At 38.4% G+C, this 26,274-nt stretch overlaps 1 protein-coding gene across 6 annotated transcripts in view; it reads right to left on the reverse strand.

Moving 5' to 3' along the window:
• Positions 1 to 1,262: 1,262 nt before the first annotated feature.
• The window catches only part of Col4a3 (collagen type IV alpha 3 chain), a 129,849-nt gene continuing 104,837 nt past the window's right edge, over positions 1,263 to 26,274 (reverse strand). For 2 of the 6 annotated variants that reach the window (XM_063237220.1, XM_063237219.1), the window contains 18 exons: positions 23,566 to 23,664; positions 22,541 to 22,630; positions 22,065 to 22,204; positions 20,047 to 20,173; positions 18,365 to 18,445; positions 17,884 to 17,982; positions 17,632 to 17,679; positions 15,361 to 15,546; positions 14,802 to 14,932; positions 11,722 to 11,794; positions 9,507 to 9,578; positions 9,296 to 9,421; positions 8,516 to 8,614; positions 7,737 to 7,946; positions 6,428 to 6,605; positions 6,198 to 6,312; positions 5,009 to 5,181; positions 1,263 to 4,444 (listed from right to left, as the gene is read on the reverse strand). In XM_063237220.1, the coding sequence (XP_063093290.1) occupies positions 4,360 to 4,444; positions 5,009 to 5,181; positions 6,198 to 6,312; positions 6,428 to 6,605; positions 7,737 to 7,946; positions 8,516 to 8,614; positions 9,296 to 9,421; positions 9,507 to 9,578; positions 11,722 to 11,794; positions 14,802 to 14,932; positions 15,361 to 15,546; positions 17,632 to 17,679; positions 17,884 to 17,982; positions 18,365 to 18,445; positions 20,047 to 20,173; positions 22,065 to 22,204; positions 22,541 to 22,630; positions 23,566 to 23,664 (2,132 nt within the window). In that variant the 3' untranslated portion in view covers positions 1,263 to 4,359. Of the gene's footprint in view, positions 4,445 to 5,008; positions 5,182 to 5,342; positions 5,581 to 6,197; positions 6,313 to 6,427; positions 6,606 to 7,736; positions 7,947 to 8,216; positions 8,316 to 8,515; positions 8,615 to 9,295; positions 9,422 to 9,506; positions 9,579 to 11,721; positions 11,795 to 14,801; positions 14,933 to 15,360; positions 15,547 to 17,631; positions 17,680 to 17,883; positions 17,983 to 18,364; positions 18,446 to 20,046; positions 20,174 to 22,064; positions 22,205 to 22,540; positions 22,631 to 23,565; positions 23,665 to 26,274 lie in introns of those variants that run through there. The other 4 variants (XR_010043478.1, XR_010043481.1, XR_010043480.1 and 1 more) reach the window with 4 other exon arrangements.

A 26,274-nucleotide genomic window follows, 5' to 3' on the forward strand; every position in this document is an offset into this window, starting at 1 on the left:
TCTAAATATTTAAGTAATGATTTTCATGGTATTCTTGAAATTATTGTTAAGGATAATTGTTCATTCTACTTCTCTTAATTATTATTTCCCTTATAATTTTTTTTTTTTTTTTGGTGCAGGAAATCGAACTCAGGACCTTGCACTTGCCAGGCAGGTGCTTATGCTGGTGCTATATCCCTGACCCTAGAATTATTTCTTTATTTTCATTTTGCACACTCCAAAATTGCATTACCTATGAGATTCCAAAATATTCTTTACTAATTCTCTACATTTGAAAAATTTTTAATCATTTTCTCCAAATGAGGAGCATTGGTATCATTAATGGAGAATATCAGAATATAGAGCCCATAATTTCTATAATCTGTAGACTTTACCTCATTAGAAAAGTGGACACTTCATTAAAAATGAACAAGGATATGATCTGGTGTTTCCCATAAAATTTTTAAACAGCACTTTAAAATAATAAGTATTATTTTAAAGAATCCTAACTAAAGTAACATATGTTCAGTCTCACTTTTTTTTTTAGCCTCACAATGAGTGAAACATCAGTCAAACTGATGAGGCAGGCAAAAATGCAAAAGAACAGTAATATTCAGTATTAAGTATTGAATACAGTAATAACTGTAACATTCAGAACATTTTTCCAGAGAACTTTTTTTGTGTATGTATGAAAGGCCTAATACTGTGAATTCTTTAACTCTATAACTTTTCTTTTATGAGATTTATCCTGATGAAATGTCTGAACTGACATATTTACAAAATGTCTATAACACAACTAAATTAAGTGTATATCTGTTCAGGATGTGTTGACTTTATCCTATAGCCAAAGAAGAGACTCTGCTCCAAATGATGGTTGGTTCTTGTCTACTATGTGAAAATCTGTCCACAACATATTAAACAAAACAACAACAACAACAAAAAAACTAATGACAAAATATGATTTTATCTCATTTTGTTTAAAAATATGTTTACAAAAAAAGATTCTAAACTGGGCATGATGGCACAGGCCTGCAACCCCAGCATTGGGGATGCTGAGGCAGGAGGATCATTGAGTTCAAGACAAGCCTGGTCTTTGTAAAGTGAGCTCAAAACCATCCTGAACTGCATAGTGAAACCCTGTCTCAAAGAGAAAAAAGAAAAGGATTCTGGAATGGCAAAGACCTTCATAATTTCTGTGTTGTCTATTGTTTTCACAGAGAACATCAATTACTTTTAAAAGCCAAGATAAATTTATTTCCATTTTTTAAAAAAATGAAAACCAGTTACCATTTCTTTAGTTTTTATTTTGACAAAACAGTAATATAATATTTTAAGTATAATTACAGAAATATTAGTATAATATATTGTAATTTTGTCAGAATATAACAATATAAAATATTCAACATCTTTTAAATATATTTCACTTTTGTAATATAGTAAATATTAAATTTAGTAGCAGTAAGTTACATTTGATATATAGAAAAATCTTTGTAAGTTAGCAATAAAATTCAAATTTAAACATTAATACTCATAAATAAATTAATAATGTATATACTGCAGACACAAAGAACTCCAAGAAATTGGTTGTTTTAGCACACTGTGAAATTCTGAGGTTGAAGTCCCAATTTTAAAACAAACAAGTTACTTAAATTTTACCTACAAAGTTAAGTTTTTAAAACTTTATAAGCTACTCATAAATATCTGGAAATAACCCACGAGCTGTATTGTAAAGGTCACGCCTTGAAATGTGCTGAACATGTGTTCATATGGCTTCGCTGGAGTCAGGGTAGCATCATTTGTCTTCCTCAGAGGTTGAACACTGACAACAGGGCGAGAGCAGACGGGGTGGGGCAGGGGCAGGGGCAGGGGCGAAGGCCAGCCGCTTGGCTTGAGCACAGTCCGAGGCTTTTGTCTGGAGTAACAGCAGATGACACCCAGGTCATCTATGGGTCTGGACTTTTTAAAGAGGCAAAGATGGTGCACCCGTGACCCATTTCTTGGGTGTTTGCCTGGAGCAGCTTTTCTCAATCTTTAGAGGGCAGGACAGTCACATAGAAGCTTTGTTAAAGCGCAGGTTTGTGGACTCTGCCCACAAAGTTTCTAATGTTTAAGTCTAGAATGAGACTAGAATTTTGCATTTGCTCCATTTTAGCAAGTTCCCAGGACTGCTGATGTGGCTGTCCTTCTTGCCACAACAGAGTGCAATGACAATAATAGATATTTTTAGAGAAGGAATGCCGTAATGTCTAAATAAATAAAAATGCTGCACATTTTAATATTGTAAAAATGGCTTGACTGCAGTTAAGTGAGCAGTGAAGAATGTAAACCACGTCTGCGTTCCAGGGTCACATTTTCCCTTACAAAGCATGTGAGCTGGGAGCCAGAGTCTGATTGTAAGTATCAGCACCACCAGTTCCACCTCAGGTGGATAAAGAAGCATCTTGAAAACTTAGTCTGATGACATCCGGCCTCTAAGACTCATCAGATAGTGCTACCATCACATATACATAAGTTAAAAATGTTTCATATACCTTTGTTTGCTAGATATTGTCCAGACTTGAGCTCCTGGTGCCTAAGAGAACCTAGGAGTCTTGGACTTTCCCTGGGCATAGATTTTACTTTTCAACCTTTACTCAGGCCTGCTGAGTTACGATGATGAAATATAAAAATATTATACTATTTTGTTATATTTAATACTATTGTATATGAAGTTATGCTCAACTATTTCAAAGGAAGAGATATTGTGGTAGTTACTGTTAATTTCGGGTTAACTTCTGGTGAAATACTGTGTTGCTTACATTGTTCTGTTCTGATCTGCTTTGTTATGTCCTGTTTTGTCTTAATCTCTTTAAAATAAAAAATAAATATAACAATAATAAGGGGAGAAGAGGGAGAGAGAAACTCATACACATTTAGTTCTTTGTTTGTTTGATTTCGCTGCTGTGGACTGAAACCAGGGTTTCGCACAGGCTAAAACATGCTATACCACTGATCTACATCACCAGCCCCCGAATTTAAGCGATTCTTAAAAAGCAGGGGTTATGTCTTAGGCGTTTTTAGATTAGAAACAAGTTACTTTTCTATCTCTCTCTGTTTCTCTTTCTTTTAGTGTCTAGTTTATCACAGTCCCTGGGACATGGCTTTGGCCTTGAAGATAACGCTTGTTAAGTTGCTCTAAGCAATGTATCAACATGCTGGAAGCCAAGTTTTAAGACACAGTTGCCAAATTATGCAGTTTGTACCTTAAGGTTTTTACACACTGGTTTCTCTCCATATGGATCGTAATAAAGAAAATATGTTCACACAGGAAAAATTAGAAAGTAACAAAAGGAACAAATCTGTAAAACCAAGTAATGAAATATTTAGAGCAAAATAAAGATATTCTCAGCTCTACCAGCAAACAAATCCCTAAAGTCCTCCATGGATTATGGATCTACTGCACCAAATGATACAAGGTATGCACCAACATTTACAGGGATGAAGTGCATATCCAACAAGTAGTGTATTTTGTCTTCCTTCCTTCCTTCCTTCCTTCCTTCCTTCTTCCTTTTGTGTGTGAGTACATTGTAAAGGAGAAATTAAAAGTGTGACATATTTCAGAGGATGCATATCGTGACAGTGTCATAACATCCTATTAAACTTAATTCATTAGAGGTAAACATTTTATCCACTTTGAGTACAGACAGGCTATACTGACACAGTGAAATGAATTCGATAAATTAACAAAAATCTTCAAAGAAGTATAAAACAAAACAATATTTCCAAGACTACTATGGTTCCACCCAGGGAACCTACTTTTGGCTTTAGTTTTGGGTATGTTTGAATGAATTGTGGAAAATTCGTGTACCTCACGAATTTTCAGTTCTGTGTTTTCTCAGGCCTTGTGTACCCAGTTGATGTGAAAGTCCAGTTATGTTCATAGTGCTTCAATATTGTACATGTCCCCAGCTCTTCTACCCAAGGCTAACATTTCAGGAAAGAGGTAGTAGAGCATATAAGACCAATTTAGTCTTACTAATCTTTAACACCCAAGCAAAAAGGACAATTGTCAAAAATCCAATGGACCAAGTAACTCTTCACTTACAATATTCAAGCTTCATACAGTCTCCATGTAGAGAGTACTTTGGATTCAAGTGGAATATGATTTCAGTGATCCTGTGTAACAATTGTTGCCTTGTCATAAGATACAAACTAAAATGATAGAAGTAGCTTGAAAGAAATGTCATGCTGTGTTGGGAAACAAATTTAAACTTTGCACCACTAAGCCTTCATAGAGCAGCATGGTTCGGTTAGAGAAATACCTAAACAAATGTGTGCTTTGAGCCATTATTTTGTTGTTTAGGAGTGGAGAAAGCAGCAGTTCTATTTTCTTTGATTTCTTCAATGTCTTTTCTTCATGCACACCTGACAACGACTTATTATTTTTTCTAACTCCCCAGCTTTCACAGTTGATGGAATAGGTTTTCTGGAATAAAAACAAAGAACTCATTGACTTATGAATGGATTCATACATTACTGGGCTTGAGTTTTATTAACAAATATTGTAGCTATTGTAAATTGTGTGGTAGCAATATCTTTCTTTATGGAAGGAATAAATTTCTGGAAAATAAGTTTACTTGTATTTCAGTAGCACTCAGGAAACATACAAATCATTTTTTTGTCCTAAAAACTATTGCCACCCTTCAAATAATCTACTAATCACCAGTCTTTAGTACAATAATTAAGATTAGTAGGTCATTTAGTGGCTTTACTTGATAAGGTATGACAAATTGATATACAAGTATCAAGTATGTTTAGTGATGGTAAAAATTATGTATTTTGTATTCATTGGTATAGTTGCACAAAACCATGGCTACTTACTAATTTGAAAATGCTTGTAAACTAGGAGTACAAAAGGGATTTTATTGTCATGAGTAAGGAATTACATGTAACTTATACCAACACATAGATACAGAAACAGTAACATAGGTAACCTTTGGATAGTTCTGTAGTTGCATCATCAGATTAAACTTGACATTAAACTTGTTACCTGAACATTCTTTCGGGGTGTAATGAAGCCAACCAGAAGCTGTAGGAATTTGAGTAGTAGTTGCACGTTCCTCTTCCGTGACACTCTATGAATGGATTGGCTCGGAATTCCTCCAGACAGGAGCCGGGGGAGGCCAGCGCTTGTCCTGCACCCTCTGAACCTGCGCTTGTGAACTGTCACAATACAAACATCTCAACAAATGTTTATCCGTTGGTATCTGCAGGGTCAAGTCTCTATTTTTTTTAAGGGGACAGGATGGAGTTGGGGGGATTAATATAAAACAATAGGAAAAGAGAGAACCTATAAAGCACAAATTAAACTTCCTATACTTTACCCAGATTTACTAATATTCCAGGTTCCTCCAGGTTGACTGGCTCTTTCTCAGCCTTCTAGCAGCTTCTTTAAGTGTCACCTCAGAAAGGTTTCCCGTGACGCCATTTTTTTTTTGACCTCATCTTATTCCAGCCTCTCCTTCTTTACTTGGCCTTACTTTGCCATGGTTCCTGTCATCAACTGGACTCTTGCTACTATTAATGCTGTTTTGTCTTCTTGTTTTCTGTCCCCCTTCATCGCTAGAATATAAATAAGTGCCTGGACTCCTTAGATCATGGAACAGCCTGGCACAGGGCTGGTGTATAATAAAGAGTTTAGGGATTGCAATAAAGGAGCAAATATGAATAAGGCAAGAGTACTGTGTTAGAAATGGTACTACATAGACTATGAATATTCATGGTTACAGCTATCAACGTTGCAGATGGTCATTCTATATTATTTGGCACTTACATCTAAGGGAGTTTTTTCCCCCCCAAAATGTTTCTTTTCATTCTTATCTTTACAGCAATGTCAAAGGTATACAATATAAAGCACAATCATTTTGGTGCAGATAAACCGGGATTCAAACCCTAGCTTTACCACCTAAGGGTTGTGAGAATTTGAGGAAATTCTTATTGCATTCTTATTTGTAAAAATTTGACAGTAGAAAAAAGGTTTGTTGGAGAAACTGCTCTATCATTCACCAAAATCAATATACTTTTTATAAACAGTACATTTTCAGATTTTTCACATAAATGTTTACAGCATACTGTACCTGCTAGCAGGCAGCATCAGTCTCGGGGACACCTTTTACCCCGCACCATGTAAGAATTTACAGATAGTTGTTAGTATAAATTGACTATTCTTTTCTGCTCACCATGATGAAAGAAAATCCCTTCCAGAGAGAAATCCAGCCATGGGGACATGGGGGAATGGCAGTGGTTTGGCTGTGAATGGCTATGGGCATCGCTGGACCCTCACAAACAGTGCATCTGTAACAGGAAACGAACAGCATGGCTGTGATACCACTTTTTACACCATTCCGTCCCATCACAAGCAACATGAGTCACTGGGTTCCATTGCAAAACTAAGGGGCTGGCTTTTTACCTGCTAATGTAAGGCTCCAGGGCCCTGCCAGTAACTGGAGCCATGTCCATTGGCATCAGAGTCGGTGTTGACAGCCAGTATGAATAATCATTTCGAGATGCAAAATTGCACACATTATTAATGTTACAGAATAAGAATGGCATTGTGGTAAATCGCTGAAGACAGCTGCCAAGAGTTCCTAATAAAACACGAGACTAAGTATCAGTTGTAGTAAGTTAAGATTACTTTGAGTGTCATTATTAATAGGAACCTAATTAACACATAACCTGAAGCAAACCTGAACAGAAACAACACAAGAGAGTTATCTGCAAAATATGTATTGAGGGGCCAGGGATATAGCTCAACGGCACAGGGCCTGCCTGGCAAGCGCGAGGTCACGAGTTTGATTCCAGGTACAATACACACACACACACAAATATATAGATGGGGGATCTCCTTCTAAAGGTGGTAGCCATTATTAATTCCCTATTATCTTGTCTTGAAGTCCTGTATCATTTTCATTGTTTTGTTGGGTTGGTTTTATTCTATTTTGTCTTATTTGATTTTATTATATCAATGGCATGAGCAGCTATTTCAAAGATAACAAGATATATTATGGTAGACATGTTGGATTTACTATTATCTTTTCTGAAGTCCTTTATTGTGTTGTTTTGTTTTTATTGGTTCTATTCTGTTCTATTTTGTTTGATTTTTACTATGTCTGAAAGTATGGACAGCTATTCTGAAGACAACAAGAGGCATTGTGGTAAATGTTGTTGACTTCTTGTTTTGAAGTCCTGTGTCACACTGTTTATTTTTGATTGGCTTTATTCTGTTTTATTTTGCTTGGTTTTATTCTCTTTAAAACAAAAGTTAAACACAATAATAATAATAAAATTTTTAAATTTTAAAAATAAAAAATAGGAATTTTTTTTTAAGTTTTAGGAATGATAGAAATCAAAGCCCTGATAGGCAAACACATCTCCCATCTCCCACTTTTAATACTTCCCGTGGCCCATTTTAATTGATCTAGAACTTGGGGATAATAGCTTTGCTTTAAATATTTCCAATTATTCATATTAGCTAATATGAAAAAGATATGACTGCAGAGGTTAAAAGGCAGACAGGTAGTTTAAGAGAAAATCATCTTTACCAGTTTTATATACCAGAATGAAAGCGAGGCCTCAGGCTAGTTGCTGTCTTTGAAACATGCTGGAACATACTCAAGGTTATTTACACTTACCTTCTAAAGAAGCGCCTTACGCTGTAAAAAAAATTTTACAGTTTGCATATGGAACAAAAATACCGGAAACTAGAACTGGAACATTACCAAGGTCTTGTCCATGCGCTCGTTCATTTCCTTGCACAAAAAGGAGAGAAAACCCGCTGTAGAGTGGCTGCGTCCCTGCTGGACAGGGAGGAGCTACCGTGGTCTGACTGTGTCGGGTGAAGACAAAGCCTCTTGTTGTCCCAACTGCAGGTGTTCCAATGTCTCCAGGTCTTCCCTTCAAACCTGGCAATCCATCCAACCCAGGTGGCCCTTTAAAACACACATTGTAAATGTGCAACATTGTTGCAAGACAATCTCATATGTGTTTCCCAAAGAACTCATTTGTAAATGCTTTTCTATGGCCAGTAAACCCCCAGGACAGAAAAGAATCCTAGAAAACAGAGGCTTACCAATGGCCGAACAACATTATTAATTGTTAACCAGTTTTATCACATAAATTGCTTTTATTATAGATATTTGTGTGTCTCTCTCATGAGTGTTTTTTAAGCTCTGGTCTTCCTTTATCTTTGATATCCCTACCATGCTAGCACAGTTGCATGCACTTCACAGGTCTCATGTACATCTTCATTCATTCCCAGTCTAAGTTGTGTATCAGGCTAAAAGTTCAGAATACATCTGCTTAAGAAAGGAAGAGCAGCGTGATCCAGCAACCGTTGATTTCCCATCTTTTCAACCCCCAGCCTTTGGTCTAATCTGAACAACACAAACTCAAAGAACCAGGTTACACTTGTACCACCACTTAGGACGCGTCTCTGTGTGTTAAGACAGTACTTCTTTGCAGAAGGAAACAACCTGCGTAGAATTTGTTTGTTTTTTACCTTGCTCTCCTTTCGAACCTTTGTTGCCTTTTGCTCCAGTGGGTCCAGGAGCTCCTGGTTTTCCATCATCGCCTGGCTTACCTCTTGGCCCACAGGGTCCTAGGTAAAAACCAACACTGCAATGCATTTCCTCAATTTAGGGTGAAAGGTAAGCTGGCCACACACAACCGTTAACCTGGGATTTTCCCAGTGCCAGCGTCTCGGGAAGACCCTGAGTGCTGGACAAAAGACCCTAACAAATGTCCTGTTTCATACATACATATTTTTTCTTATTTTCCCGGTAACTGTTATATATCTTTCATTTTGACTTATTTTATTCCCGAATTCACTATGCCATATATTGATCAAACCAATAAGTGGTAACTCTTTTACCTCCCATATGGTTCAGACTAACTTATAGCCTAATACTTCCTTTCTAAAGTCTCTTACATTATAGTCACTTTTTACAAATGCTTTGCTATCCAAAGTGTTTTTTAAAAAGAAATCTAACTTCACAGAATTTGGTTATATTAAGGCAATCATTTTGAAATATTTGTACCTTAATAAAAGAACAAAGCATACTGCTGTAAAGTATGTTGTCCAAGTTTATCCTATATACATACATTTTGTATAAATTTATGGTCTTTCATTTGCTGCTCATGAGTAAGTGAGCTCTGTCCTAAAATCAATTTTAAATCACTGTAGTATTTAATGTCTTCTGTGAAACATTTGCCTCCAAAGTACAGGTATCTTGATTTGGTTAATTTCCAGAGGTCCGAGTCAGTGGTGCTGGGCCCACACCTGGCTTTCCTGGTGGCCCCAGCGGCCCAGGTTCTCCTTGCATCCCTGGTGGTCCACGTGAGCCAGGTGGCCCTGGGCTTCCCGGAAGGGAGATGATCGTAAGTGTGCCAGGGTCTCCACGTGCACCTATTGACATAGACATAAAGAAGCAGTGGTTTCATGGATGGGTTACCCTTTCTCCATGACAGCGATGATAAGGAAATGTATTTACCAGGTGGTCCTATTGGCCCAATTGGTCCTGGAGGTCCAGTTGATCCTGGAAATCCCGGATCACCCTTCTGTCCTTAAAAACAAAAGGCAAAGTGATTCAATGGGTTTCCCAAGTACAGATTGGAGCTTATGTCACCATGTAACAATGGCCATAGCTTAATTATGTCCATATGGGGTTTAGCATTTCATTTGTACATGATCATGTATAGCAGTCAATAAAAATATACCCCAGCAAGGCATTAAAACTTGTATTTTAATATTGATGGAAGGGTTGCTAAGAGAAACCTATTTAATTTAATATTTAAAGCAATATACAAAACCACATTAAAACCTTTTAACGTCTCTTGGTGAATTAGCAAACTTGCTTATTAGTCATCTACTTTCTTAGCTTGTTACTTTAACCTTACCAATAGCCCTGGGTTAGTTAAATCAGGAACTCTCATGAACACATATAGATGTATTTGTTGTGAACAAACAAAGTAGTTAAGATTTCTAATCATGATGTTTTACACAAATGCAAAAAGGTTACTGTTAGCCATTTATTTGGAGAAATACTTTCTCTTTAAAATATCTTGAAATAGTATAGGTATTACATCTGATTACTAAGAATAACTGAATAAAAAATAAAAATAAAAAAGAACAACTACAATAGAATATGATCAAAATATACAATGAATGTTTAAAGATGTATTACAGTAAAAGACTCACTAATTCCCCTCAAAATACTCCTTTGAATAATTTATGCCATTGCTCTTGTCAGTCTCTGAAGCTGTTCTGTAAGTCTTTTACCCTGAGCAATTTTACAAAGTATGGTTAAAAATACTGTGAATGCTGCTGACGTGCCATCCAGCAGAAAAGCAGGATCGTTAAAAAAAAACCAAATAAACAAACAAAGATTACAATGGGTCCTCATCCATCTTATTTATCAGATCTGGTGCCACAGGACCTTTGGCTTTTCCCCAAAGCAAAAATAACTATGAGAAATAAGTCTTTTGTGTCAATTCAGAGCATCTAGGCAGCTAGCACAACACAACTAAAGAGACTTGGGGAAGGGACTTCCAGACCTGCTTAGAAAGCAGTGACAACAACGAGGCAAGTGTTTGAAGCAAGGAGCAGTATTTTGAGGGGGGTGAATTGCAATGTGTCTTTTACTGTGATTTTTATTAAAAATTCACCGTATTTTCCATCATTGTATGTGTGTTAAGAGAACACAGTAAAATAATTATAATACAAAAAGTAGGTGATTAAAACTTTCTGAACAGAGAGTCATAAAGCTCATCAATAGTTCTAGTCAATGGTCTTATTTTAAAATTTAAGTATGAGTATGTTTCATGAAACGTGTTTCAAAAGAATTGACTATATTTTGAAACAACTCTCCTCTCTAATTACCTATAAATATGTTACCAGGATGTTTTCTTGAATGGAGGATTTGTGTACTTTTCAGACATTTGGTATTTTTATCTGAAACTTGGAAATGACAGTGTCACACATTTTGTTCCAGCTGCCTGCTAGTAGTTGGATCAGTGACTTGGTGAGACTGACTTTTAGTTAAATTGAATCCAAAAAGTCAGTAATTGAGGGTACTGAAAAAGACCTTTTTAAAGTCCACCTTGTGCCTCTTGAACCTGGAAAAAATGTTCTCACGAAACTGTGGCTTTGGATACACTTTGCATGTTTACAGGCTATGATAAGAGATCCCTGACCCTCTAGAACTAACACCTGCAGAATGCACCACTTAAGACAATGAATCACATATTCAAAACTTTATTTAAGGTCATAGTATACTTTTAATAGATTAAAAATACAGGGCCTGGTGATGTAGCTCAGCAATAGGGTGCTTGTCTAGCATGCCTGAGGAGCTAGGTCTCATTCTCCAGAACCACAAACAAAACAATGCCATGAACAACAAAATGTGTGCTACAGAACCACAGACGTAACTTTCTGAATAAAACTTCCTGACTTTCCCCTCACTGACAGTTGGGTAACTGGTCTTTTAGATTGTTGCATTGTTAAGATGTGTCAGCCCCCGGGCTTGGGTGCTGACTGGGTCTTCCCTTCTGTCTTTATTCACATCCAGTGCCCCTTTGCCCTGACTTTACTATCTGTGGGCTTCTATAAGAGGTCAGCAAACATTTATATGTGCCAAAATATGAATTATAGTATTGTGCTTATATGTAAAGAACAATGCACAAAAACAAAACAAAACAAAACAGTACCTTTCATGCCTGGAAATCCAAGGAATCCAGGATCACCTCTGAGCCCTGGAGAACCTGGGGTACCTGGTGCTCCCTATATTTCAAATTAAAAAGAGCAGAACCACAGACATATTTTAAAAATCTTAATACAGCAGTTATTTTCCAAGCAAAAAAGGATATGATATTATGCTGGATAAGAATGGGGTGAAGTTGAAAGTCACCTATTTTACCTTTTAATCCAGTGTTTCACCTGTCTATAACTCCTATGCTAGATTTATCCTTAGGACTATTAATAAAAAAAATAATAAAATTAAAACTTACATCCAAGAGCAAACACCTAGTGTTAGTGTCTGTTGAATACATTGTCAGTTTAGTACTGAATACAATTAGATATCCTGCATTCTAAATGGACTGCTCAATATTTGGGGATCTTCCAAGGAAACAGTTTGAATGAAAAGAAATAATCTGTGTTTGTAAGTCTTACAAAGACAACAGAACCATTGTTGAGTCATGGCATCCAAGCATTGTGGGCTAAACTGGCAGAGTTACAAATTACTCCTGGTGGGGGTGGTAGGAAAAAGAAAGTAGCCAACTACTGAGCGGAAAGTGATCTTGGGGAGAGGTTTTGACAGGCACCTTAGGCAAGGACACATCCAAGGGTAGGCTGTGCTCGGTCTTCATGATGCTCACACTAATTACTCTTGGAACCCTGAGATGCTCAAGCCAGGTATTGTGAGGATGAAACCACAGGGCTTCTGAAGAGTTATAGTTAAAATATATGTTGAATATACTGTATGTAAGTCACAGGAATTGAAACAGAACAGTGCTGCTTGAAAACAGAGGGTGAAGGTCCTGAAAAAGCGCCAAGAATAACAAAACTTGCCTTGGGCCAGTTCTGTTTGGAGGAAGGAGACTAAAAAAAGAACAGACTTAGTGCTGGGTGAAGTGGCCTGAGGTTAAAAGAGGAAGGGGAGGAAACAGAACCTTCTGATTGTGGATTCTTTGAGTACTGATATCTGCCTATTTTCTTGAGCCAAAAATTAAGAAAGTCTGGTGCTAGGCCCACATTGAGTGGGGAGTACACTGCTCTGTGCCAGAGAGCTATTGAGGGCAATTATTCTCCTTGCTTCCTCCGCTTTCTTCCTTCCTTCCTTCCTTTTTTTCTTTTTCTTTCTTTCCTTCTTTCTTTTTCTTTCTCTTTTTTCTTTCGTTTTTCTCTCTCCCTCCTTCCTTCCCTCCTTCCTTCTTTCCTTCCTTTCTTTTTTCCTCCCTCCCTCCCTCCCTTCCTTCCTTCCTTCCTTCCTTCCTTCCTTTCTTCCTTTTGTCTTTGTTTTGAGACAGCGTCCTGATCCTCCTGCTTCACCAACTTCAGTGCTGGGATTACATGTGTATGCCGACACTCTCAGCAGAATTCTTACAATTTCATCTGTAGATGCTTAGAGTATGAATACGCTCCAGGGAACTGAAGTGAGATCACGTTTACAAACCAGGCTTTCTAAACACTGCATCTCCCCATCCTCCCCCGGAGAACTTTAGATGTGATCCTGCGATCCATGTTGCCACTTTCAAAGCAACATGAAGAACATGAGAGGCATCTGCAGATTAAAGAGGGATGAATTTCTCCTTTTCAACAATGTTATTTTAAACAAGGTAGTTTCTAAAATCTAAATAGCAAGTGAGCTTAACAGGATTTGTAACCAGACCTGCCAAAGTACCTCTTGGTATTCATCAGAGGCAGGCAGTGAAGGAGGAAGCCAGAGTTATATCACAGAGGTTCTGTGTCTTCAGGTGAATCGTCAAAGCGGAACCCCCTATCATGTCTTTGTGGCTAAAATGACTTCTGCGTAGAGCAATCAGGATGGATTTAAAACCTATGAATGGCCAGATCAACGGGCTGTTCTTTAAGGCACTAATTGCAATTTGTAGAAAGAACTCTGGGTACACAGAGATACTACAAAAATGTTTCTTGAGCAAACAAATGAAACTAGACCTCAGTAACCTGACACCCGCTTGGCCCTCCAGCCCCCTCCTCCCGCATCCTCATCTGTACTGTAGCTTCTAGGAGTCGGGAGTTGTGTGTTGTGTCATTTACTTTTTCTAGTCATTTGTTTTTCCTCTGAAAGTGCTTTCCTCACAGCTCCCAGTTCTCCTTCTCATGTTTTTGAACAAGTACCTCTTAAGACTCAGGCCAAGAGAAACCTTTCTCAGGGTCTTTACCTCCACTGCAGGCATTAAATACCATGAGGTAACGGGAGGCTGAATTGCCTGAACAGAATTCTGGATTCTTAAAATGATGAGGTTCAGCACAGTGCGACCCTTACTCTTTTAACATTCATTCAGTACTGAGTTCTTATTCTGGAGGGTGTTTGTCCTAGGTGGTGCATTTTAAAGGGAGATATTGATGAACCAGGGTATATTCAGAATTTAAGCAAGGTTGATGAACAGTTAAACTGAACTTCAAGAACCAGGTACGCATGCATGAAGAAAATCATTGGGAAGAAATAGCAGCTACTCACAAAGATGGGAAAGTATGTTATGGGAAGAAAATATAGATGTGCACAGGATAGCACAATAATTTTGAGAGCATATCAGTAGGGAGAGGGATCTTTAGAACAATTCTAAACTCCTGGCTGTTTTTCTCCCACTAGAATTGTTCAGAGTCTAAATAAGTGAGGCTCGGGAATGCTGCAGGAGCGAATCCCATACAGACTGAAGCCTGAGAGGCATGTTAAGAGGTCGAATCTTTCCAGCTCTTAAAATGCTTTGATTTCTTCAATCTGTGGGCTCTGTTTGCCCTCAGACACACTGCACAGGGGTTCCACACATGGTCACCTAGCACCCTCCTCTGGTGCATCTGATCCTGGCAATCGATTCACAAGACTTAAAATAGTCTTGTATCAATTTTTTTTTTTTTTTGTCTTTTTCCTTTTTATCGGTACCAGGGATCGAACTCACGACTGCCTGCTTTCAAGGCAGGCGCTTATGCCGCTGAGCTAAACCCCCAGCCCCGGTCTTGTATCAATTATCAACATGAATAATACTGATACCATCATAAATCAACAATGTATTAATAAAAAGTCAAAATAATGTTCCATACTCACCGGAAGTCCTGGTGGCCCAGCGTCTCCTACCATTCCAGGTGGACCTTCTGGGCCAGGCAGGCCTCTAAATCCTTTGTCACCTTTTATGCCTTCTGCGTGCCTTCCTGGCGGTCCAGGAGGACCTGGGTCACCTGAATTCACAAAGAGCCTGTCAGTGTTGCCAGTAAGGGATCTGGAAGGTTGTGTCAGGGGTTCCTTTGACATGAAGTGCAAACCCTGTAGCCGCTACCGCTGCAGACATCCTTTCTCTTGCTGTGCATAGTGAAGTGCATTGAAGACAGAATAAGGTAATGCCCAGGAGGCACTGCTTCTTCCTGAGGGCTGTTAGTTAGGGGAGGATCTGTGAGGGACCCGGGGCCTCATGCACTGGACAAGCTCAATCAATGTCGGTCTCGTCACTCTTTTAGCATCATTTGGGTTCCTATAATCTTTTAAACTCTGTCTCAACACCAGCAGCCTAACTGCATGCCATGAAAGAATATGGGATATGGGAAGAAGAGAGAAAATCAGAGCCCAGGGAGATGGATAAAAACATCTGATATCAAAGTAAATCCTCCACCTGGATTTCCTCTTAAGCCTGGTGGGCCTCGGTTTCCTTTTTGGCCAAGGATGACCACCCCAGGTGGACCTGGTGGTCCTGGGAGTCCTGTTACGCCCATAGGTCCTGGAGGCCCAACATCTCCCATGGTTCCCTTCCTGCCAGGGAGGCCAGGCCAGCCAGGGGGTCCCCTCTCTCCTTTGGCACCTGTAAAGAATAAGGCTCCATAAGTTTCTTTCATATTCCTATAGCTGGTATTAGCTTGTAGGTATCTATGATAATGCAGACACTTGAAAGTATTCTTTTGTGAGACTGGTAAATGAAATACAGACTTACAGTTCTTCCTCTGATTGGCCATTTGATCTGGCAAAGTCTATTTGTTTTACAGTACCGGAGATCAAACCCAGGCCCTTTGCACTGAATTACCACCCCAAAGCTTTTAAAATTTGCTTATTTGGAGACAGGGTCTTACTAAGTCACTAATTTGCCCAGATTGGGCCCAAACTAATTTGTGATCTTTTAGCTTCAGCCTCCTCGAGTGCTAGGATTAAAGGCATGTGCCGCCACACCTGGTTCAGTCATTTTACTGTTATAAGTCTCAGCTGTTTTATTTTAAAAGTGAAAGTAATATCTGTTTTCACTCTGTTCTTTAACGATTAAGTGATATAATGCACAAAAAGCATGGCATACATGGGGCAGGCGGGCACACACCTATAATCTCTGCTAACCAGGAGTCTGAGATGGGGATTAAGAGTTGGCCAACTGGGCAATTTAGTGAGACACAGTATCAGAATTTTAAAAATGAGTGAAATTCTGAGGAATGTAGCTTAGTGGTGCAGCTTTTGGCTTGCATGTGTAAAGCCTGGGGTTCAATCATTAGTAAGTTCAAAAAAAAGTATAATTTTAAAGTATTACATAAATATAAGCAACTAAATATATCTTTCTTTTCTTTCTTTCTTTTTTTTTAGACAGGCTCTTGACCTGTAATTCAGGCTGGGTTTAAACTCATTATGTAGGCCAGGTCGGCCTCAAACTCAGTAATCCTCCTGCCTCAGCCTGTCTAACACTCAGATTATAGGCATGTGCCACCATGTCCAGTTTGAGTCTTTTTTTCTGAACAAAAGATAAAAGAGGGCTGAAGATGTAGCTCAGTGCTAAGGTCCTGGGTTCAATCCCTAGTACCACCAAAAAAATAGTTATTAATCTTGTAAAACACACGCATGAGAAATGCAGATTTAAAGTCTGTCAGATGAAAACTGTGTGCATCATACTTCTTTTTCTCTCTCTCTCTTCTTGAGACGAGGTCTTGCCAGGCAATTCAGGCTGGTTTTGAGCTCATTTTGTAGCCCAGGCTGGTTTCAAACTTGCAATCATCTTCCTGCCCCCACCTCCCGAGTGCTAGGATTATAGGTGTGCACGACCAGCAATGATTATCTAATTGTTTTGTTTTATTGGTACTGGGAGTTGAACTTAGGACCTTGCACTTGCCAGGCAGGTGCTTGTGCCACTGAGCTAAATCCCCAAACCTGTGCCCATACTTTAAACAACATATTTAGCAAATTGCTGTGTCTGAGAAGCTGAGAGAGTTACTGGGTAGCCCCTAATAAACAATGGCATGAGTCACACCCTCAGTGTGGGGGTGGAAATCAAATCTAAGAGGGCAACAGTCATTAATGTTACTGTGGGATATCCTGATAGGAAGGAGGGATGCTACCTGGGAAGGCAGCAATTTCCCTGCACCCTTTTAGGAGGTGATGCCTTGAAACCATGCTAACAACAACGATAAGGGAATTACAGACCAGCTCTTTTCATTTTTAAAGGCTTCTGTAGAAGGAAGTTCCGAAATTGGATTATAGCTTCCAATTTGTTCCTTTTACTGTGATGGCAATGATTAAACATTTTTAATAGAATGCTGAAACTATGCAGTGGCACTTTGGTACTCTTCATTATTTGGTTTCAGGAGGCAGGATGAATACCCAAAAGGTAAGTGTTAAACAAAATGTTTTGGCTGGGAAGGACATCAAGTCATTCCACAATTGGCATCCACAAGTTCTAGCTTGGGAAACAGATACTCAATAAATGGCGGGTCCCAGGCCAGATTTTCATGTGACAATCAATGCACTAGGTAGCAAAGGACAACTCTTCACAGGGCATAGTGCCCCTGGGACTGCTTTCATTCACTAGGTTACATTTGTCTTTTACATAATGCTGGATTACATCCCTGGAAATCACACTGGATTTTTGCTCCTAGAAATACGTATCTTTAGGTTGGGGGATGGGGGAAATGCTCACCTGGAGCACCAGGGTTCCCTCTTGGGCCTGGAAGGGCCCCCAGCAAGCCTGAGAGAGATAATATGGACATGTTAATATTTGGTTAATTTTATTAAATTATATATACATGAGCAAAATCTAGCACACACCAAGGACATATTAAAAATCCAGTTCTATCAGAGAAGAACTTTTAGAGAACTGAAGGCTTACAGTGTTCACAATGGTTCTACCTAAAATGAGATCAGGAAATGAAGGACACTGAGCACGTCGTACCAGTTTCTCCCTTTTCTCCAGGAGGGCCAGGAATCCCATCGTGTCCTTGGTCACCTCTTCCACCCATTGGCCCTGGAGACCCTGGCAATCCTGGGAAGCCTAAATAAAACAGAAACCAAAACCCAGGCCAGCATATTTAAGGAGAGGGCTTATTTCCTACCAGCGGCCTAATGTGAATATCCGGGAAATGTGGGGAGCTGATAAAAGGTCTAATCTTTCAGAACTCTAGTTATATGAAGCTAAGCGCAGGGTGAAAACTATGCACAGATTAATATTATCATGAGGATGACTGTGTGGGGATGTGTAGGTTGGCACATATTTGAATTAAATAGAAACAGGTAACCCCGCTTGCCCGAGTTGCTGTTTGGATACAGAGTGACGGAACCCCCTTCTACGAGAGCAGTAAGTGGACAGACTTGAACCTCTGGGGGAAATGTGCTTCCCTCAGGAAGAAGAGTCAGGAGAAGTACAAAAGTGGAACCTGGAGGGCCTTTGATTCCTGGAGGGCCTGGGCAGCCTTTGATTCCTTTGAGCCCCATATCACCAGCGGGACCCGGCTTCCCTAGAAGTGGAGAGACAGGAAGGAAAAGGGAGTAACAAAAGGTGAATTCCAACAGGGAGGAAAACCCTCAGCTCCTTTAGTCAACTGTGTTCAAGCTGGTCCTAAGGAAACCCTCCTCGACAGGCAGAACACCCCAGGCTTTCTTCTTGACAGCTATTTCCCCAGGAAGCCACAGCAGGAGTGCACTGAGTCACTTTCAGTGATGGATGTACTCTCTTCTGCTTACTGTTTTAATTGAAAGTTAACTGCAAATCCATTGAACATTTAGATACTTAAAATGTTATTTTTAAAACAAAACTGGGCATGGTGGTGCATGCCTGTGATCCCAGCACTCAGGAGGCTGAGGCAGGGAATCCTTGCAAGTTTGAGGCCAGTTGGTATTACAGAGTGAGCTCAAAACCAGATTGAACTACATGGTTAAACATTGTCTCAAAAAGACAAGTAACAACAGCAACCATAACAACAACAAAAAAATCCCCTGAAACTAAATATTATTGTAGCCATTACTGATTTCTTATCATCTTGTTTTGAAGTCCAATAATGCTTTTATTCTTTATTTTGATTAATTTTAGTCTGTTTTCTATTATTTTATTTGTTTGTGTGAAAGTATGGACAGCTATTTTGAAGAGAACAAGAGATAGTATGGTAGCCATTACTGATTTCCTATTGTGTGGTTTTGAAGGCCCATATGGCTCTCATTCTTTTGTTTTGATTGGTTTTATACTATTTTGTTTTGTGTTAATGTATTGTGTGTGAAGGTGTGGACAACTATTTTGAAGAAAACAAAAGACATTATGGTAAAAACTAAACAAAAACCAACGAAACAAACAAAAACCTAAAACCTGAAGCTACAACCCAATACTTTGGCAGATGTTTTTAATAAAACAAAACAAAAACTTAAACCCAGATTGTAAGTTAATAAGGAAGAAAACCAATGTTCAACCCAGAAATATGTTAGAAAAAAGGATTTGGAATAGTGTTAAGGTGAACTGTGTTGCCTCCAAGTTCACACATGAAAGTCCTAAGCTCCTGGACCCAAGAATGTCCCTCCGCTGGGCAATGACGTTGTGAAAAAGTGAAGTCACTAGGGTGAGTCCTAATCTGAGTGGTATCTTTGTAGAGAGGAAGAATAGAGAGAGGACTAGGAGGAAATTACCACTTAATGTCAAACAGGGAAGTATCAGGAATTCCTAACCCTGCCAGCACCTTCATCTCAGACTCAGTTTCTAGAACTCAGTTTCTAGAAACTAAATTTTGGTGGTATAAGGAACTCAGTCTGTGGTATTTGTTCTGAAAGCCTAACAGACTCACACAGATCTCATAAGGTTATGCAGGAAGTAATGTTTCATATCTTTAGGCCAAATTCATTGGGGTAGCATTTACAAAGTTTTCCTTGTGGTGCGGGGGCAGGTTTTTTGATGTCATCCCCTCAAACAGAAAAATTAGACTCTTCACCGTGAATTCATTGCTCCTTGATAGCTTAGAATTTACAGTTCAAAGTGTGGAAAACAAACTATAGCACAAGTGACTAGCTTTCTGTTTATAACGGTGATGCCAGAAAGTAACGCTTCCAGCTTGCAGGGTTGTAAAGCCAAGCTCACCTGGTTGGCCAGGACTCCCGGGTCTCCCAGGCACCCCCTCAGGTCCAGCAGGCCCGGGCTGTCCGGGTGGGCCAGGTGGGCCTCTTTCTCCTTTCTTTCCCATGTCACCTGGCATTCCTGGATCTCCCTTAAATTCAGTCAAACACCTTTAAAATTCTCGTATAAGCAGGATACAGGATTAGAATTAAGTACAAACTTTTCTCATTCATTCAGCAGTTCTTGTAAGTGTCTGCTGTGGGCTAGCCTGATGAATGGTGGGAATGAGTTGGCTACATGGTTGGTGGGCCTGATGCAAAATGGAAATGCATTTCCCTTTCTCAGTTTAAAAAGTTTAAAGACAGCAATAACAAAGCATTAAACCAAGGGCAAGATATTTCCTTACTTTGGACCTTTGTAAAAACACATGTTACCCCACTCATGGAGCTGACCCTCACCAGGGTATAATGATAATCTCTACCCACATGTGATATATCACCTCCTGCCGTTCAGGGTGTCAGGGACCAGGGGGAAGACAGATATTAAATAATCACAAATATATAATTATTAATTCTGATAACTTACTGTGGAAAAGAAACCAACCAAATGAACACTGTGTCCTATCAATACTATACATGTAACACATGTATGTCGATCATGTCTAAAAACCCTTTCAATGGTTTACTACTGATTTAATCTATATTCCAGTTATATGATAAATCAGAATGTATAGGTTCCAACAACAACTTATAAAATTTCCATTATAGTTGATAAGATATACTACTCTGTCACTTTGACTTGCTGCCATGATATAACATTTTTGTGTTCAATGTGCAGTTCTAAAAACTTCTAGCGGTTGCCTATGAAAATCCTAAATTTAAATGGTATCAGTAATCAACCTTGCCTAAAGTCATAGAATTTCTCGCTAAGAAAATATCTTAGTGGTCTTTCTGGTTTTCTAAGAATCTAATTTAAATAGAAAGGGAGGCAAAAACTTGTCTCTGTTCTGAGTAATAAAAGGTATCTTCTTGTGTGTGTGCAATGTGTAAAGTTTTTCTTTCTAGCTGTGGCATTTGCTACTGAAAAATATGGAACTTTTAATAAAAACTGGTATTGTATTGACTCAAAAGAAAAAGAGGTTTCCTAAGTCATACACTTTATGTTTTGGAGTCATCTATTCTTGAATATCTGATGAAAAACAGAGGCTGTCCCCTGTAAAAATTTGTGTCTATATACTTGGCATTCCATTCCAGGACGTAAGAGAGTTTCTTGGGATATCACAGATTCCTCCAGGAATCCAAGGAATTCTGCGTTAAAAACTCCTGCTTATGAGAAATTCTATTAATCAGTCTGTACCAGTGTAACTCTGGCCCTCAGTATTACTGCTATGGACAGGAAGACTGGAAGAGCAACCAAGCCCCAACTGAAACATTTGGTTGGTGCTTCATATGACACACCAGGGAGGACTTTGACACCCCACCCATGGCCCATCTGTGGCAGAGCAAAAGGAGGGCAACATTGCAATAAAATAAAAATATTAGGTGTAAGGAATGCAGATGCTTAGAGTTCTAAACAAGAAAGATAAATGGAGTTGTGTTAGAATGTTGCTTACTTTTTAATATTGCTCTACATTTATTTCATAACTTTTGTATCTTAATAAAGCAAGCGGTTTTGATTACCAAATATCTGTCTGTGTGATATGAGTTCATGGTTAAGCCTGGGAACTTTTTGTCATAAGGGAAAACCCCTTGCCTTTCGGGTTATGTGGTTCTGTAAGTACTAGCCCCTGTTGGGAGCACACTTAAATTGCAGGGACAGAGAAATCCCTTGGTGACTGAAACAAGCTTTCCAAAATTGACAATTGAGTAACAGCAGGCCAACTCAGTTGTGGAAATGGGATTTAAAAAAAATCCATATGATTGCCTGAAAATGCAGTAATATTTTCATTTTTTTTTCTGCCCATACTGAATCTGGATATTTATTAATATTTTAAGGGCCACTTTCAACTGCCAAAACATAAATTTTTTTAGTGGCCTATATACCTTTTGTCCTGGAGGTCCTGGCCTTGTGTCTTTTAAATAACCTGGTTCTCCTTTATCTCCTTGGAGGCCATGAATGCCAGGGAGCCCTGGTCTTCCAGGTAGACCAGGGAGTCCTAAAGGTCCTTTTCTTCCTTTAGAACCTGAAATTAGGAAAGATGTCAAGCAAGACAGGTAAAGATAGGAATCTAGAAATGTTCTACTTTAGAACTTTGCATAAACCACCCTTCTCCCCAGAATCTGGGTTTTCAGAATCTCAAATGCATTAGGAAGTTATAATGGATGATTTTTATACAACATAAATATTTATTTTGCTTTCACTAACATGTTAACAAAGGTTTAGGTACCTTTATCTAAAAGCAAATCTGGTTGTTTTACATACAAACCAGATTTTCTACTAAGTGGAAAATCAAAACAGTAACATCGGAATTGTGACCTGATGTTAGCTTGTGGGTTCATAATAGGACCTTAGGCATTACCTGGGATACCCATGTTGCCCATGCTTCCTGGCATGCCGCGTGGTCCTGGTTCTCCAGGATTCCCAGGGCTTCCCAGATCTCCTCTAGGACCTTAAGAACCAAGAGAATAAAAAAGTCCTATGCCTTGCAAGTTCCTGGGCATAGCAGTACTCAGTAAATATTTGTTACTTGCATAAATGAATGAATCCAGAACAGTGGGACCAGTTGGTATAGGTACTTGTTCAGTTAAGCATTTGCCTTCAGATAAGATGAAGACTGGGGAGTCAGTACACATAAGTCCAGAGAAAGTGATATTCTCATCACAGGCCTGGACTTCAGCCATCAACAGCAGCAGGAAAAGATTGGTTTCGGTGACTGCATAATAATGTATTTCCAGAGGCCTACTGAGTTTTATTGTCTAATAGTCTTATTAAGGTGGTAGTAAAGACTTGCATCTTTTTAAAGGTAGATTAGATAAAAAATAAATACTTTAAGGGCTGGGGATTTAGCTCAGCAGCGTAAGTGCCTGCTTGGCAAGCATGAGGTCATGAGTTCAATCCCTGGTACCAAAAAAAAAAAAAAGTTGTCAAAATAAATACTTTAAACTATTAAAGCATTTTAAACTATGCTTTAATGGAATTTTAAACAATACTGTAATAGAATAAACACTTTTATAGTTCAAAAAATTACTTCGCAAACTCAATAATTTATTTTTAAAAAGGAAAGGGCAAATACAAAAAACTTCTAAAGCATTGATTTCCTTTTGGATATGTGATAGTGTGATAAAATATCATTTGTAATGCACATCAATCATTTTCAAATAAAATTTTGACTTGATAAATGAAACTATGTAGAGATTAATATTTCGAAATTAATACATCCCCAAAATAAAACAGCTCCCATTTGGTTTAATTTAGAAGTGAATTTCTGTTAGAACAAAATTGGAGAAGGATTCATAGTCAACACAGAAGTCTACAAACAAGTTTCATGGTATTTAGATCTAGAAAAACTTAAAACATGATACTGCATTAGAGTAAACGCAGTACCTGGTGGTCCTGGTGGTCCAGGTGATCCTTCCAGGCCCTTTAAACCAGGCAACCCTGGAAGGCCTCTATTTCCTTTCTCACCTGGATTTCCTGTAAATCCTAAATTAAAAACCAGATAGTAAAGTACAGGTTAGAATTTTGTCAGACTCATACACATCCTGCATTAAACCAAAAGAGTAATATGTATTTAGACTACGGGCAGATGTAGACCTGTACAATTTTTAAAGGCAGATTAAATAACATAATATATGTGAAAAATGAGCTCAATAGTGGACATGAATTTGTTCTCAAGGACTGCTAACCGTGGTCACATTTACACACTAAAGCATTTTAGACTATAGTGACCGATTTTTTTCAGTTTTCATAGTACAGACAGAACACTACTACACAATCCTCATCTAAACAATTTCACTCTCAGCCCATCCGAAAACATTATTCTTTATTAAGTATTAGGTAAGTGGGAAGACCCTACCTACAGTCATACTGTCACTCAGTGACAATACTGAGATTCGAGGTCATTTCGGAATGGCTAGAAAGCTCATACACTTCCCATTTCACTTTCTCTAAAAGACATGTTTCTGATCATATTGTTTTCTTGCTCATTAATATTCATTCAATCTCTTTTCCCTACAGAAGGAATTACAAACTTCTTTAACTGCATGGAACATTTTTCTACTTGGCTTTCTGCCTTTTTTTCCAGCAGATTTACTTCCTTGGCTCTTGTCTTGCTTATATACTTATTCGTTCATTCACATATGACCTGAGGATCTAATTAATAGTCAGGGCTTGAGCTGAGTACTGGAGATATAAATAAATCACGGTCACTTTCCCAAGTTTTTAGTGTTTAACTGGGGAGCGAGCCAAGTAAACAAGCAAACTGCCACCCAGTAAGATAAGTTTTGTAACAAAGTTGGACACAGTATGCAACAGGAAAGAATTTCTGGAAGAGGCTGGTGTTTTCCTTTTCTTTTTTACCTCAGTCTTGCAGACCAAATGAGAACTCATTGGGAGGGAAGACACGGAATGAAATAGGATTCCTAATATGTAAAGGAGTAGCAAGGGTTAGTCTATTTTATTTTGCACCTCTGCTTTTTTTTTTTTCCAGCCTAAGAATATATACTGTTTAGAATGTTCATTTGCCTCCAATTTGGCTTAGTTCGATATGACTTGAGAGGCAGGGATGCTTTTTAAATTGTTGAAGAGTTAAATAAAAAAAGGTGAAAACAAATAATATGTAAAAGGGACCATTCATATCTGATCAGCACAATCTAAAGCACTTATTACTTGACCTGTACAGAAGATACTACAGATCTATTAATATTTCTTTTCCCTACAAAGTTGCAAGTTTTTATCACGACTAGGATATCATGACCACTTTGGCACCTCTGGGTTTAGCACATAATAAAATGCCTGACCCTAGATATTAAAAAATAACTGTCAACCACACAAATAGCACATTGTAAGAGATTGGTGAAGGACAAGCGGTTAAGAAACTGCTATCCCAGTGCAAGGAGTTTGAATTCTTCAAGCAAGGCGCGCCTTAGAAACATTTTAAGCCAAAAGTTTTATTTCCTTGTCTGAATCCACTCATAATTTAAGTTCCCTGTCATGGAGGCAGCTCTGACGAGCCTCAGTGCTGTGTTTTTTTGCCTCAGTTCCGTAAGAGTTGCTGTCATGGTCACTGGAGCCCAGTGAAGAGATCAAGAATGGTCTCTCAAGTGGTCATATCCATGGGAGGCCCATCTCTGCTACACACGGGAGGGATCACAGAGGACCTCATCCTAGGGTTAGTATGAGGTTAAAGGAGTCAATAACTGTAAAATTCAGCAGAGTACCCATGCACTGAAATGCTGCTTACATCTCTGAGTAACCTGATACAATACACGACTAATTTGCACCTTTTATTATTCATCATCTTTCCAAATCTATGCCTTATTTTTCCATGCACATACCTCAAGAAAAAGACAATAATTCATATTCTCAATATATATGGTAGAAATTCAAATTTTTAAACATGGTCACACTGAAATTATCTTAAATAGCATATTCCTTTTTTATGTGTGCATATTCCTTTTTGGTGTGTTTAATCTGTGCTCCTCAGTTATATATTCAGACAGTTAAGAGGGAACACAGCTTAGATTCATTACTGCACCTCGACAGTAAATTGGGGAATTTTGTTAGGAGCATAGAAATACTAAGTTTCTCTCTATAGTGACATGTTTTTCTTCTGTACTTTGCAAAATGAATTTGTTAATTGTAGGTTAGTACTTACTGTGCATTTAGGCTGTGAGAGTCAAATTTTTGCTTATGTAAACACGGATATGCTACTTGTATTTTCCTCAAAATGTTTCCAACACAGCTGAAATAATGTAGAATAGGCTAGTGAAATGGTATCTATATAGACAGTTTATGAAGACCGGAAAAATTCAACTTATAGGCAGTAATTTTTTTTGCATAAAATTCAGTTATAGAGTAAAATCTTTTGGAGCATCTCTTACTTAATTTCCTGAAAAATCATCGAGTTTGGTACAAACAAAAGATCTCTCCCATTTTTCTCAATGGAAGAGAAAGTAAATACCATTAAACTCTGTTAGAACTTGTCTAAGTCAAGATATTATAGATATAGATATAGATGTACTGGAAAACATTTCCAGTCTTCATAAACTGTCTGTATAGATAACATTTCACTAGCCTATTCTACATTATTTC

This window comes from Cavia porcellus, unplaced genomic scaffold, assembly GCF_034190915.1.
Source record: "Cavia porcellus strain 051 isolate PalLab524CR breed Dunkin Hartley unplaced genomic scaffold, mCavPor4.1 scaffold_26, whole genome shotgun sequence".
In the NCBI taxonomy this organism is placed as follows: Eukaryota; Metazoa; Chordata; class Mammalia; order Rodentia; family Caviidae; genus Cavia; species Cavia porcellus.